Source organism: Serinus canaria, chromosome W (genome assembly GCF_022539315.1).
Source record: "Serinus canaria isolate serCan28SL12 chromosome W, serCan2020, whole genome shotgun sequence".
Classification (NCBI taxonomy): Eukaryota; Metazoa; Chordata; class Aves; order Passeriformes; family Fringillidae; genus Serinus; species Serinus canaria.
Genome location: NC_066342.1, coordinates 11,877,721 through 11,892,187, shown reverse-complemented (window position 1 = coordinate 11,892,187; position 14,467 = coordinate 11,877,721). Strand labels below are relative to the sequence as shown.

The 14,467-nt window shown below is 45.1% G+C and overlaps 1 protein-coding gene across 7 annotated transcripts in view; it reads left to right on the top strand.

Moving 5' to 3' along the window:
* Window positions 1-14,467, top strand: part of LOC103824730 (ubiquitin-associated protein 1-like) — a 90,867-nt gene that overhangs the window by 13,573 nt on the left and 62,827 nt on the right. For 5 of the 7 annotated variants that reach the window (XR_007780318.1, XM_050986348.1, XM_050986344.1 and 2 more), the window contains exon 2: window positions 10,495-10,535. Coding sequence is in view for 5 of the 7 variants with exons in the window: in XM_050986344.1 (XP_050842301.1) it covers window positions 10,502-10,535 (34 nt within the window). In the remaining 2 variants the exon portion in view is untranslated. Of the gene's footprint in view, window positions 1-1,112; window positions 4,338-10,494; window positions 10,536-10,710; window positions 13,290-14,467 lie in introns of those variants that run through there. The other 2 variants (XR_007780317.1, XM_050986346.1) reach the window with 2 other exon arrangements.

Below are 14,467 nucleotides of genomic sequence, written 5' to 3'. Positions count from 1 at the left end.
ATTATCTTCTCAGATGACGTAACAACTAGGAACCCAGACTTGGTACCATGCACGTCTGTGATGTGGCGGAAACTTGTACGACTCGGGCCACACGAATATGCTTCTGCCTTAGCCATAATGAAGCGGGATGAGAGGGATGAGACCGTGCTGGATATGGCGAAGAAGCTCCGAGCATATGCAGACGCTGTGCATGGCCCAACACATGCCAGGATCGCAGCAGTGGAAACACGTCTGCAGAAGTTAGAGGATAAGATAGAGGAGAATCACAAGAAGCTCAGGGAGGAAATTAAGGAAGACCTTCTCCAAATCTCAGCAGTACAGATCAGACGTCCTAGTGCCCAATACAGACGTTCCCCAGATGGAGAGAGAAGGTACACCCCACGAGCTGAGCTGTGGTTCTTCCTGCGTGATAGTGGAGAGAACATGAGGAGATGGGATGGGAAATCTACTGCTGCTCTGGCACGACGGGTACGTGAATTGAAGGAAGGCAGGACTCAGAGAGGGAGTTCCACCAAGAGGGAAGCAGCTCCAGTTGCCCATAGCCGAACTGCCAGATATGATGATGATATGTCTGATCCCCTTGAAGGAACATCCAAGACATATGCCCAGGGAAAGAAGGATGACCAGGCTTAGAGGGGCCCTGCCTCTAGCCAGGTAGAGGCTAGGGAAAACCGTGTTTTTTGGACTGTGTGGATTCGTTGGCCTGGCACATCTGAACCACAAGAATACAAAGCTTTGGTTGACACTGGTGCACAGTGCACATTAATCCCATCGAGACATGTGGGGACGGAGTCTGTGTCTATTGCTGGTGTGACAGGGGGATCCCAGGATTTCACCTTGGTGGAAGCGGATGTGAGCCTGATGGGAAATGAGTGGAAGAAACACCCCATTGTGACTGGCCCGGAGGCCCCATGTATTTTGGGCATAGATTACCTTCGAAGTGGGTATTTCAAGGACCCAAAACGACTCAGGTGGGCATTTGGGATAGCAGCTGTAGTGACTGAGGGCATCCAGCAATTGAACACTTTGCCTGGACTATCCGAAAATCCATCTGCATTAGGACTTCTGAAGGGAGAAGACCAACAGGTGCCAATTGCCACTTCCACAGTGCATCGCCGGCAGTATAGAACCACTCGAGATGCCATGATCCCCATCCGTAAGATGATCCGAGAGCTGGAGAGCCAAGGGGTGGTCAGCAAGACCCACTCACCCTTCAACAGCCCCATTTGGCCTGTGCGTAAATCGGAGGGGGAATGGAGATTGACGGTGGACTACCGTGCATTGAATGAAGTGACTCCACCGCTGAGCGCTGCTGTGCCGGACATATTAGAGCTCCAGTACGAGCTAGAGTCCAAGGCAGCAAAGTGGTATGCCACTATTGACATTGCCAATGCATTTTTCTCCATTCCTCTGGCAGCAGAATGCAGGCCTCAGTTTGCTTTCACCTGGAGGGGAGTGCAGTACACCTGGAACCGACTGCCCCAGGGGTGGAAGCACAGTCCCACCATCTGCCATGGACTGATCCAGACTGCACTGGAAAAGGGTGAGGCTCCAGAACACCTCCAGTATATTGATGACATCATTGTGTGGGGGAACACAGCTGCGGAAGTGTTTGAGAAAGGGAAGAAAATCATCCAAATCCTCCTGGGAGCTGGTTTCGCCATTAAAAAGAGCAAAGTAAAGGGACCAGCTCGTGAGATTCAATTCCTAGGAGTGAAGTGGCAGGATGGACGGCGTCAGATCCCTACAGATGTCATTAACAAGATCACAGCTATGTCCCCACCAACCAATAAGAAGGAAACACAAGCTTTCCTAGGTGCCATAGGCTTTTGGAGAATGCACATTCCTGAGTACAGTCAGATCGTGAGCCCTCTTTACCTGGTCACCCGCAAGAAGAACAATTTCTACTGGGGCCCTGAGCAACAACAAGCTTTTGCCCAGATCAAGCAGGAGATTGCTCATGCAGTAGCCCTTGGTCCGGTCAGGACAGGACCAGATGTGAAGAACATGCTCTACTCTGCAGCCGGGAACCATGGCTTGTCCTGGAGCCTTTGGCAGAAGGTGCCTGGGGAGACTCGGGGTCGGCCACTAGGATTTTGGAGTCGAAGCTACAGAGGCTCTGAAGCCAACTATACTCCAACGGAGAAAGAAATCTTGGCTGCCTATGAAGGAGTCCAAGCTGCCTCAGAGGTGATTGGCACAGAAGCACAACTCCTCCTGGCACCCCGACTGCCGGTGCTGGGGTGGATGTTCAAAGGCAAGGTTCCTTCCACTCATCATGCCACTGACACTACATGGAGCAAGTGGATTGCCCTTATCACTCAGCGCGCCCGTATAGGTAAACTGAATCGCCCTGGGATTTTGGAGGTGATTACAACTTGGCCCGAAGGTGAAAATTTTGGTGTCACAGATGAAGAACCAGACCCAGTGACACGGGCTGAAGAGGCCCCTCCATATAACCAGCTGCCACCAGAGGAAACACGCTACGCTCTTTTCACAGACGGTTCCTGTCGCATTGTAGGGATGAACCGGAAGTGGAAAGCAGCCGTATGGAGCCCCACACGACAGGTCGCTCAAGCTACCGAAGGAGAAGGTGGATCAAGTCAACTTGCTGAACTCAAAGCTGTTCAGCTGGCCCTGGACATTGCTGAGAGAGAGAAATGGCCAAGGCTCTACCTTTACACTGATTCATGGATGGTAGCTAATGCTCTGTGGGGATGGCTGGAGAGGTGGAGAGAGGCCAATTGGCAGCGTAGGGGAAAACCAATTTGGGCTGCTGATGAGTGGAAAGACATCGCTGCTAGGGTAGGGAAGCTACCTGTCAAGGTCCGCCATGTAGATGCCCATGTCCCCAAGAGTAGAGCCAATGAGGAGCATCAACACAATGAGCAAGTAGACCGAGCTGCAAAGATAGGGGTGTCAAAGATAGACCTAGATTGGGAACACAAGGGAGAGTTATTCCTAGCTCGGTGGGCCCATGATGCCTCAGGTCACCAGGGTAGAGATGCCACCTATAAGTGGGCACGAGACCGAGGGGTGGATCTAACCATGGACAGTATTTCTCAGGTTATCCATGACTGTGAGACGTGTGCTGCCATCAAACAGGCCAAGCGAGTGAAGCCCCTGTGGTACGGTGGGCGGTGGTCCAAGTACAAGTATGGGGAGGCCTGGCAGATCGACTACATCACACTGCCCCAGACACGCCAAGGCAAGCGCTACGTGCTGACCATGGTAGAAGCCACCACGGGATGGTTGGAAACCTACCCTGTGTCTCATGCCACTGCCCGTAACACCATCCTAGGCCTTGAAAAGCAGGTCCTTTGGAGGCATGGTACCCCTGAGAGGATTGAGTCAGACAATGGGACTCATTTCAAGAACAGCCTCATCAACACCTGGGCTAGGGAACATGGTATTGAGTGGGTGTACCATATCCCCTACCATGCACCTGCTGCAGGGAAGGTAGAGAGGTACAATGGGCTACTAAAAACCCAACTGAAAGCCTTGGGTGGGGGATCCTTCAAAAATTGGGAGCAGCACTTAGCAAAGGCTACCTGGTTAGTTAACACTCGAGGTTCCACTAACCGAGCAGGTCCTGCCCAGTCTGAGTCCCTGAATATAATAGATGGAGATAAAGTCCCAGTGGTACATGTCAAAGGTTTGTTAGGGAGGACAGTGTGGATCAATTCTGCCTCAAGTACGGACAAACCCATCCGTGGGGTTGTTTTTGCTCAGGGACCAGGATGCACATGGTGGGTGATGCAGAGAGATGGAACAACACGATGTGTACCTCAGGGAGACCTGATTGTGGGGTGAGAATGAAATTGTTTGACGATATGGGGATAAGGGGTGGAATGTCCTAGGGTGACTGTTATCCCCATTCGTGTGTATGTAATTTATGCTGGATATTATGTTCTGTGCCTTTAAGACTGGCAGAGTGAGAGTTTTGTTTTGGGCCTCCTATCAGCTACTCGGCGGGACATACAGATAGCACCAGAGCATGTTGCGGCTTCTCTGCTTTTTGCCCTGCTTTTTGCTCTCGCTCTTGCTTCTGCTTCGCTTCTGCTTTGCTTGCTCTTGCTTCTTTCCCCCCTTCTCATTAGTTACCTTAGCTAAACAGTCCAAATTCCTTTCTGGACTGTTCTCCCCCCCCCCCCCCCCGCCGTTGGACCTGCTGACTGCTCCGGACTGGGATTCAGAACACCGAGAGAGAGAGAGGTTACACCTTGTGGCTGCAGCAGCTGCCTCAGCACCGGAGGGACTGACAACAGCAAACCCCCAGGAGAGACTTTTCTGAATTTGTCATCTTTCTCAGAGCAGTGGAAGAGTGGTGTCATCCGGTATTGTTCATTGTGTGTGCTGGGGGGTGCTGTGCTTGTCAAATAAACAGGTTCTTTCCACCTCTCTCCGAGGAATTCTTCCTGAACCAATTGGGGAAGGGGCCTGTGGGTTTGCTTTTGGAGAAGCCCTTTTTGGGGATTCTCTCCAAATTTGCCCTAAACCAGGACAGGATGTCTACATTTATAGGAGTGAGCTTGTAGGTAGTTGTAAGAAAACCTTGTAGTACTATGCAACTAACTCGTTTCTCTAGACCAGGAAAGGTGTTTTATGTTCTTTGTCAACTTAAAGCATGCAGTAAAGCATCAGACCAAAATTTGTTCCCCTATGTGCCATTCCCACAGGTGCCCTTCAGCATCCTGTTCTGGACTTTGTTCTCCAGAGGCAACAATGATAGGGCTGCAGTCTTTCATTAACTCATTTGGAGTAAGGCTTTGGGAGCAAGTCCTTTAAATTTCTAAAAGAGCAGTAACAAATGTAAACAAACCTTTACTGCACAGTGTAACAACTTTGACTAAAGCAAATATAGTTCAGACCCAGAAGCATAGTAGCAACATCACTAACTTTCTAACTGGCTGCAATTTTTTTTCCCCCTCCAAGCCAGCAAGACAGAGCAACAGAAAGATGCTTATAATAGTGGTCTCTGAATAGCCTATCAAATCTGATTAGTTGCAAGACACTATTTTAACTAAAAGTTTTTTGGAAAGGTGATGAAATGTGGCTGGCAGCTTGTTCTAGTGCTACTGTGTGCAGTGTTTAACAATTCTGACAGTGCCTTCTGCAGTAATGGTATCTTAATAAGTACACACTCACACAGTGCATCAGGAAGAGCTAGTGTGATATAAACTCAAATGTTACCTGAATCTACAGTGTGATTGTCTCTCTGGAAATGGTGCATTTCATGATTAGTTTGCTATTTATGTGCCTTAGCTAGTTCTGTAGTTAAAATAAGGTTTTTAATATGGCAGAGGAATAATTTTTTCCCACTGTGCCTTAAATGTAATGCAGATGCCTGGTCTGCACTAGGATTTTACTACAAGATTGCCAACAAAAGCAAGATACTTATTGTTTATGTGGGATATTTTGACACTGAGGATGCATCCAAGGCTTTATGCAGCTCCAGATTGATATACTACTGAAAACCTCCCTGGAAGCTGGATGTGCACATCTTTAACTTTGCAGGATTTTTATGCATTACTACTAGTGTCCCTGGAGTAAATTGATTTTGTCATGGTAACTTAATGTTCTGTTGCCCAAGATCAGTGTGTGAGATGGTAAACTTAAAATGTCCTTGCAATGGCCTACTGGAGAAGGGTTATAAATTACCATTCTAAAAATTATATCTTTGAATTTTCTTTTCAACGTCCTTTATGTAGGTACAGTCTGGAGTAAGCTGCTTCTGGTATAGATCGCACTTGAGCTAGAGGTGACTACTGGGGATATTTTTCCTCAGAGACACCTTTGGCTCACAGGCAGTTGCTATTAGGCACTCGGAATAGGCCCATGCAAAGCAGAACTCAGTTTACCTCTAGTGGAAAAGGTCCAGGCGATGGTGAAGAGAAAGAGAGTGGGTTCTGCCGGAGGGTTAAATCCAGAGTTTATTCCAAGGTATTACAGTTCCTAATCTCAGTACAGCTCCGACAGACCCCGACCGCTTGGCTTCAATGCCTTTTAAGCTCACAGGAAGGTGGGAGGGAGGATAGGTGAGCCACCAACCAGGTGGGAGGGGGAGGGTCTCAGGGGACAATGACACCTGGACAGGCCAATGACTCCAGGCCTGAAGAGCATCTTTTGAACTTCTGCCAATCACAGGATACCCTTGCTGGAATGTGGAACTTGACAGACACAGTAATCAGGAATAGGGCAGGGGGCAGGCAAGGAGGAAGTAGTCACAGCTGAGGGACAGGATTTAGCTTTACACCACAACATTCTGGTAAATGAGGTAGACAGCATAAACCCTATTGCCTGTAGATAACTGGTTCTGCATTGAAAAAACTTCCTTGTCAATTGAGTTGCCAAAGTGAGTAGGTTACTTTCATAAAAAAAATTAAATCCTTTAGAAAAGTAGCACTTGCTTTTCAGTCTGAGGTAATAACTAGAAGAAAGACAAACTTGGAGAAATTAAAGAAAGTGTGTGGAGGCGTTCTCCCAAGTTCAACTCTGCTATAATAGTAGTGAATGATGGGCAGCCATAGTACATGCTTGCAAACAGTGCCTCACAGTCTCCAATGACATACAGAAGAACGGTGAGGTACATGGAGTCTGTCTGATTTCACATGTGGCCTGGCTTTTTTCATAATAGCATATTAAGTTGACATCTTAATTGCTACTCTCATACAAAGGAACTAGCAATGTAGCAGCTTGTCTGACAGTGTGATCTGTGTCTGAAAGGTGCAGCCTATTTCATGTGTAGGTAGTATTCAGGGTGCTGTAGTCTGCAGTCTGATCTCCCCCTCTGTGGCACTGGGACTAATAAAGCCCATTCATCTCTAGTGGTTGACATGCAACTGTACTGGGTGGTCTTGTGGCTTTGCCCTTAACATCCTTCCTGAGGTGGCAGGCTCAGCACTGTTTCACCACCTTTTCCTTCTGCCTTTGAAACTGCTATGTTTTGTTTGCTTCTGAGAAGCAGTTGCCAGCTAGTGCTGAAACCAGTTCTCTGGCTTTAGTGGACTGGTTTTGGACATAAAGCCAATGTTGACAGAGATGGCGAGATGTGCTGAGAGGAACCTGACAAATGTTGAGCAGAATGACACTTTTATCTACAAGGTACACCTGGAGCTGCCTAGTATGACTCACTTGCCCATGGCCCAGCGCTTGCCCACTGTGTTTCACAGTCTGGTTGCACTCAGGTAATCTCCATACAGCTTTGGCTTTAGCTGTGTGTTGAAATTCCATTAGCCAATATGGTTCACCTATTGATTTCAACAAAATGTTTAAAGGGACTTGAGCACTGTTGCAGAGTGGCAGGGTGGTAGAAATGCTGCAACCTTCTTTGAAGCATCTCCTTCAGAAGCCGCTCAGAGTAAGGCCACCAGAACAGCCATTTCAAGTCCATGCACACACACATGCCACAGATAGCTCAGCAGAGAAAAGACAAGAAGGATCTTTATATGATGTATTCCAGTGAAGGTTTATTCCAAAGCACACCAAAGGGATCAGGGACAAAGACGAAACCATGTGGTCTGTACAGACTTAAGTATGGGGTCAGGGACCAATGACCTGAGGGCACAAGACAGTGCAAAAGGCAGGGCAAAGGGCAGCAACCTGCAGGGGGAATGAGGGATGAATAATTGGGGTGGGCAGTGTCAACTGGCCAATGGGGGAAGCAATCTAATGTAGATTGGCAGTAGTGCTGCAGAGCACTATGGGCTAGGTCCTCTCTTTAGCCTAGGTGAGGGAAACTATGGTATATTCTTCCAAGGCAAGGCCCTGGGGATTTCCCTGAGGGGGAAGGATTCAGAGGATTCCACAGAGCACAGCAAAAGTGCTTTCCTAAAGTACTTGAAACTGGCTCTTCCTGCCCCCAGATGTGTCAGCAGCTATCAGGAGGAATAGCTAAGATGTCTGTATAATCCTCACCTTATGACACCATTTAAGGTAATGTAAGTAGTTAGAATGAGCAATGGAAACAGTGAGGCTAAGATTAAGATCTTGATAGGGAAATGATGGATGTGAATGTTAGATCTACTCCACGTTGTGCTTTGAGTGCAATCTGCTGCTGGTGGGGTGTACCAGTGTAGTGGGTCTAGCACTGGCCAAACGCCAGTGCACCCACTAGAATTATTTACTCATTTTCTGCTGTGAGATAAGGATTAGGAAGAGAGCAAAGCAGGCTCAAAACTTTAAAGGGTAAAAAAAAAACTTTATTAACAGAACTAAAAGGAAAATAATATATCAGAATAAACCTTCACAACACTTCTCCTCCCCCCAACTCCTCTTTCTTTTCCCACCGACAATGTAAAGAGACAAAATTTGGTATTTTTAGTCAGTTTACCACTTCTAAAATAATCTTTCTTCAGTTTACTTAGGGAGAGGAATCTGGAATCTCTTCTGCCGTGCCATGGAGACTTTTCCACAAGAAACAGTTCTCTCATGGTTTTAATTTTCGTGAATAGCAGCCGCCTGGAAATCTGCAATTGTGAAGTCCCTCCCATGGTTTGGTAGTTTTCCCACAACTGCCACCATGGGTCATCTCAGCTTATTGGGATGCAATTTTAAGGATGAGCTGTTCTACTGTAGAAACAAAAGTTTTTTTCTTTTATCTCTGGGAACAGAGGTTTTCTCCCATTCCTGAGGCCAGGTTTCTCATCTCTCTCTGTTCAAGCTTTTCATTAGATCACAGTTACTTCAACATCTGCTTGCTTCAACACTGGTGCTTCTGCTCATGGCTATGACTAGAATGCTACATCCCCCCAATGCATTCCATGAGTTACAGGAAAAAAGTCTTGTGTATTAATTATATCTTCACCATAGCCTTACAAGAGAATTTCAGCCCAAGACTAAGGCATTTCCTCATTCTCCTCCCATCTGGGATTTGACTCCTTCTTCACCGACCTCGGTGTCTCCATGTTGTTTTCTTTACGTGTCTTCCCCCTGTCCTTTTTCTCTCACTCGAGAGAGGATTGATGTCTGCAAGTTTCATCTGTGCACTGAAAGAGTTAATGTCTCACCCAGGCCTGCGGATGGTCATGTGATCTCTGCCGGGCAGCGGCCGCTCTGACTTGCATGGCTGTTTTCCGGCCCCTGCCGCGTTCAATTCCAGCCGCGGGGCTGCTTTCTGCGTGGGGCTGCAGGGCCGCCTCTGTTCTTAGCCGCATGATTTTCCGCGGTGCCAGCAAGATAGCTCGGCAGCTCACGGCTGGAGCAGGGCCCGGCTCGGCTCCACTCGAAGCCGAACAGAGCCGGCCTGGCCCACCGGCCGTGGTTGGAACTCGCTCGTGGCAGAATCTCAGCCGAGCTGTGCCACGGGCTGAGCCGGCCAGGCTGCGCGGCGGAGCAGAGCCCATCTCGGCCAGCGTCCAGTTACCTGTTACAGTTTTTCTCGGCGTTTGTTCATTTTAAAATGGGATTTCACAGAACCGTATTCAGCTCTCTTAAGTGATTTAGCAGGGTGTCAATATTCAGAACTAGCTAGCTGGTTGGTTCTGTCAGGTCTGAAGGAAGCTGCCAAGGTCCTTACAGGGAATCACTTCTGTAGCTCGTGGATTTTTTTCCTTAACTAAAAACCAAACTACGTTAAGCCACAACAACCAGATAACTTCATGTTTTGGAAGAATGGCTGTTGGATATTTCATATAGCTGGAGGGCTTCAGAAACAAAGGGCAACTCTGATTCTTTGTTATGTATAATGCCACAAGGAGGACTTTAAAAATAATTTATTTGAAGAATTATGTTGTGGTGTCTTAAGAAAGGTATTGTGACGTATTTCTAATCTAGCAAAAGAACCAATTATGTTACTGAACACACCATAAGCATCCTGGATCAGCTCTTTCACAGGACAGGCTGGCTCTGTTAAAAGCTGGCTAGGTGCTTCTGTGTTTAACATCTTGACCATGTAGGATTTGCATCCAAATTCTAAGTTGCTAATAAAATTCTGTGGGCAGCGAATGAGGCCTCTTGTAAACATCGTTTTCTTGTGTGTATCCAAAAATATCTTCCTAATGATACCATTTATTATATACCTCTATTGTGCATTATCCAGTGTGTCAAGACAAGTGCCATGCTGGCTGACTGCATACCTAGTATGATAGTATCCCTTTTTAGAGCAGCGAGGATTAAACTGAAGAGAATAAGTGTGGTATTTCCGGTAGGAAGGGCTAGTCTTAATGCTAGGGGAGGCAGGGTGTGCTCTATGGTGCTGGGACAGAGCAGACTCTGAGCACTGTGATCTGGAAAATTGCCTTTCTGATCAACCTAGCTGCTTCTTGGCTCTGTTTTGACCTTTCTTCATTTTGCCAGTTAGATTGTCATACCCTGGGCTGTTATTTGCCTAATCAATTCTCAGAGCTGTAAAATAATTTTTCTTATCTGTCCTGGGAACAGGATAAACAGCAAGTATCTGCAACATGTCTCTTAATCTAGAGATAAGACAGTGTAGAACTGCATAGGCTTATGCTGTACTACATGTTGTTAAAGCTGTTTTAAAATGTTTTTCAGGTTCTAAATGGCTTCTAAGAAGTTGGGATCTGAGTCTCATGGTAAGTAAAATTTGGTATCCCTGTCTCTTCAATAAGATGAATCCTACTATTGCTGCTGACTCATGTTCCAGCCTAGACAGTCCATAGAAACTAATCTGTTCAGCCTCTGAGTTGTTTGTTTTTTTTTTTTTTTTGTTTGTTTTTAATTAAGTATCTTGCCTTCCTTCTTGCATAGGTACTTACTGATGCCATGCCCGTTCTCTAGTTAAAGTGAAATTCAGCCTATGACTTTCCTACTTGTTCATGACAGAATAACACCTTCTCCTTCCCCTCACTTCCCCCTTCAAAATGAAAGCTGAACTGCAGTTGTGATACTGATTTGATGTTTGCTGAAGTGGACACTAGATTTGTATCTCCTTTCTATGGAAGTCACATGAACAGCTGGATTGAAAGTGAAGCTTTTAATATATCATAGAACTATGCTTTTTGCTCAGCAGTGATTTTTTTTCCTAAATTGGACTAATCTGGTTCAGCAGGCAAGTGAAGAGAATATTTTCTTCCACATATGAGATGCATAGTGTCATGAAGATGATTGGTATAATAAAAATTATTTACCTGTATATGTGCTTATCTCTTAAGGATTAATATTTCTGTGGAACTTTAAAGTCCAGTTTGTTGTATGTCATGTATCTTCTTCAAATCAGCAATTGTTCAATGCAGTACAGGGCAGTTCATGTGAAATTTCTAACACAATTTTTCACGCTATAGAAATTCAGCATTGATCTTTCTGGGTAATCTTTCTGATAAGAGGGTCCTGGGGAATTCCATTTTTCTTTCAGCTTTTTATTCAGTCTTGCAAGTAAAAAGTTGAACTACAGAATAAGAAATGCCTTACCTAAATACGTGGTTAAGGATTACTAAAAATGACCGATCGAAACTCAATTTTTATATGGTCTCTTTTTTGGCCCAGTGATCCTACTGCAAGATAATTAATTTATTTATTTGCTATCTGCCAGCTTTTGACCAGTTGTTCTCTTGTATCTATGAACATTCTGATCTGCTTGTCTTCTGAGTTTTTTTTTACTTCTCTTCTTTGCTTCCTAAACCAGACTAGCAAAGACACTGCTCAGAGCTAGAATTCAATCTGTCTTAAATATTTCTCAAAACAGTATGGTGTGGTGGAACATGCTTCTGGCTTCAAAATAACAAAATCAAAATAAATGGTACTGTAAACAGGCTGCTTAACTTGTCTACTCTTCTGTGTACCTTCTGTTCCTAATGATACCAGTGACACTGTCATGGTATTGTTTCTGAGGAGTAGTAGAGCAACTTCCTTGGCTTATTATGTCTTAAGTAATTAGCAAGGCAATTCTTTTCAGTTTTCTCCAGGGTTGTTAAGAATTATTTCGACCAAGTGAATTTTGGCTTGCTGTAAAGCATCTAGTTGAACAGCTACCTGGTTTTTATCAGTTCAGTGTCTCTGGCAGGCTGATAGAATCAGTCAATATAGTTGATGTATCTCTTGTACTTATTATTGAGCTGCTTATTGGAGGTTAGAGGACTGTTGTTGAATCACAGAATGTTTGAGGTTGGAAGGGACCTCTGGAGATGGTCATGTCCAAAACCCTGCTCAAGTAGAGCCACCTAAAGCACCTACTCAGGACTGTGGTCAGATGGAGATGAAGATAGAAACATAAGATATGGATGGAGAGGAAGGAACACTTTTCCTGTTTTGGAAGGTATTCTTAGCATACACCTATAACTATGCTTAAGCGTATAACTTGAAATGCTCTTATAATTTAAATAATTGGAAATTCAAGCTTAAGTTCCAGTGATTAGTACCATCTAGAAATACAGCTCTTATCTATTGCACAAAAGGTTTGTTATATCAAGTGCAGTATGTTAATATTGCTGTTGTATTCTCACTGTCACTATATAACTTCAAAGCTCCTAATTCCAATTTCTGCGAATTATGTGTGTTTTGTGATCACAAAAACTAAGTTCCACTTGGTTTCAAAACTGTTCCCCATTTATAACTAGTAACTGGTTTTATCTGAAATGTTTCAATTTTGCTACTTTAAGACAACAAAATTGTCACTTGATGAGACACTTAAAAGGGCTTATGTTTTTTTCATGTACTCTGAGTTACATGCATGGGAGAAATACCAACAAGATATTATCAAGAGGTCAAAACAAGAAGAAAAACTTTATTGGCAACTTCAGAAAATCAGAGAACTGTGGCGAAAGGTTTAGAGCAGCTGTCTTAGGTTGCAAAATGTAGCTGGGGGTGTGTATTCTATTACCATCTGTTAGAGGTGGGGCAGTTATCTTCTGTTAATTGGGCAGTTTTCTTTATTCCACAACCAATCCTTCATCCAGGAAATATCTTCTGTTAATTGGCCATTGAGTCTCATTGCATTACTGATAAAATTACATAATCCCATTGTGAGATGCTCTGCCCAGGGGGAGGAATCTACCTGCATATAATCTGAGATTTAGAACACCAGAGCCAGCCTTTTCCCACTGGATTCCCAGAGGAGCAGCTTTCTTCTCCACTGGATTCCCAGACCCATCTACACCACCACTGGATCTCCAGAGGAAAACGACACCTTTCTACAGGATCACTGCTTCAACAGAACCACATCTGTCACTCCAGGAGGACTGCTGCCACCATTTAATTGGACTTCTACCAATACTCTGACCAACAACAGGGTGTCAGGTCGTATTCTGACTCTGTCAGTATTTTGGGTTCTTTTGCACTATTGCATTTGTATTTTTAATTTTCCTAATAAAGAACTGTTATTCCTATTCCCATATCTTCACCTGAGAGCTCCTTAACTTCAAAATTATAATAATTTGGAGGGAGGGGGTTTACATTTTCCATTTCAAGGGAGGCTTCTTCCTTCCTTAGCAGACACACGTCTTTTCAAACCAAGACAGATTTTGGCGCTCAATGTGAGGCCTGAGGGTATTGAAAGAAAAAGGGTGAAAAAGGAATAACAGTTCTTGAATAACCTAATTTTTGTGTGCTGATATAGAAACCTTGTTAAGTGTCATCATGTGGTCTAGCTTACCCTGGTTCGGGTGGCATGTGGTTGTGGCTACATTTCTCCCATTTGCAGGCCCTTATCTAAACATGGGTTCTATAACTAAGGCTGCTGTGGCTGTTATCCAGTTTGCTTTATGCGTTAATAAGGTGAGGAACTAATGGATTTGTAACTTCCTCTGGAAGGCGGGCACATGGATTCAGCACTATCAAACAATAACTGTATTTTTTTGGGGTTACTTTAATATTGGTACTTACTGGAAGGAAATGACACTGGGTGAAATTTTTCTCCCAACCCTTCACCCAGCTCTTTGGGTCTGCCCCACCAGTTTTTGAAGGGTTCAAATCTTCTCTAAATGCTAATGATATCATACAATGGCTGGTGTTGCTGATAGGCCTGTTCTATTTAGCATTCAGAGATAAGTGAAGATTGACTTGAATAACCACCCTGACACCTATCCCAGAAAACAGGGATGCTGTCCCAGAGCCTGACCCTGCCCCGCAGCCCACCTCAGAAATGAACCACCCGGACTGAGTGGGGGTTCTGGTGAAGGAGATACGTGAAATGAGCCAAATGCTGAAGGACTACATTTCCCCAGCTGGTGAGAAACCCTTCCCCTACCTCAAAGAGAGTCTGATGGTGCAGCAGTGGACAGATGCACAGATGGTGCACAGATGTTACAACCATCCAGGTTCCAGCTGAACCACAAAGGCAGTCACAGCCAGCAGCAGTTGCCCCTGTGGAAATGAGGAAGTCCAAGATGAAATCAGAGCACCCAGATAATGATAACAAAAGAGGGTCCTCACAACCCGCAGGGCAGCCAACAGTTGAGATCATCACCAAGTCCCTGACATACAAAAGTGTCCATAATCTGCACAAAGACATTGTACGAAGGGGATGTGAGGCTTATACAACCTGGTTACTTTGGGTCTGGGACCTTATGGG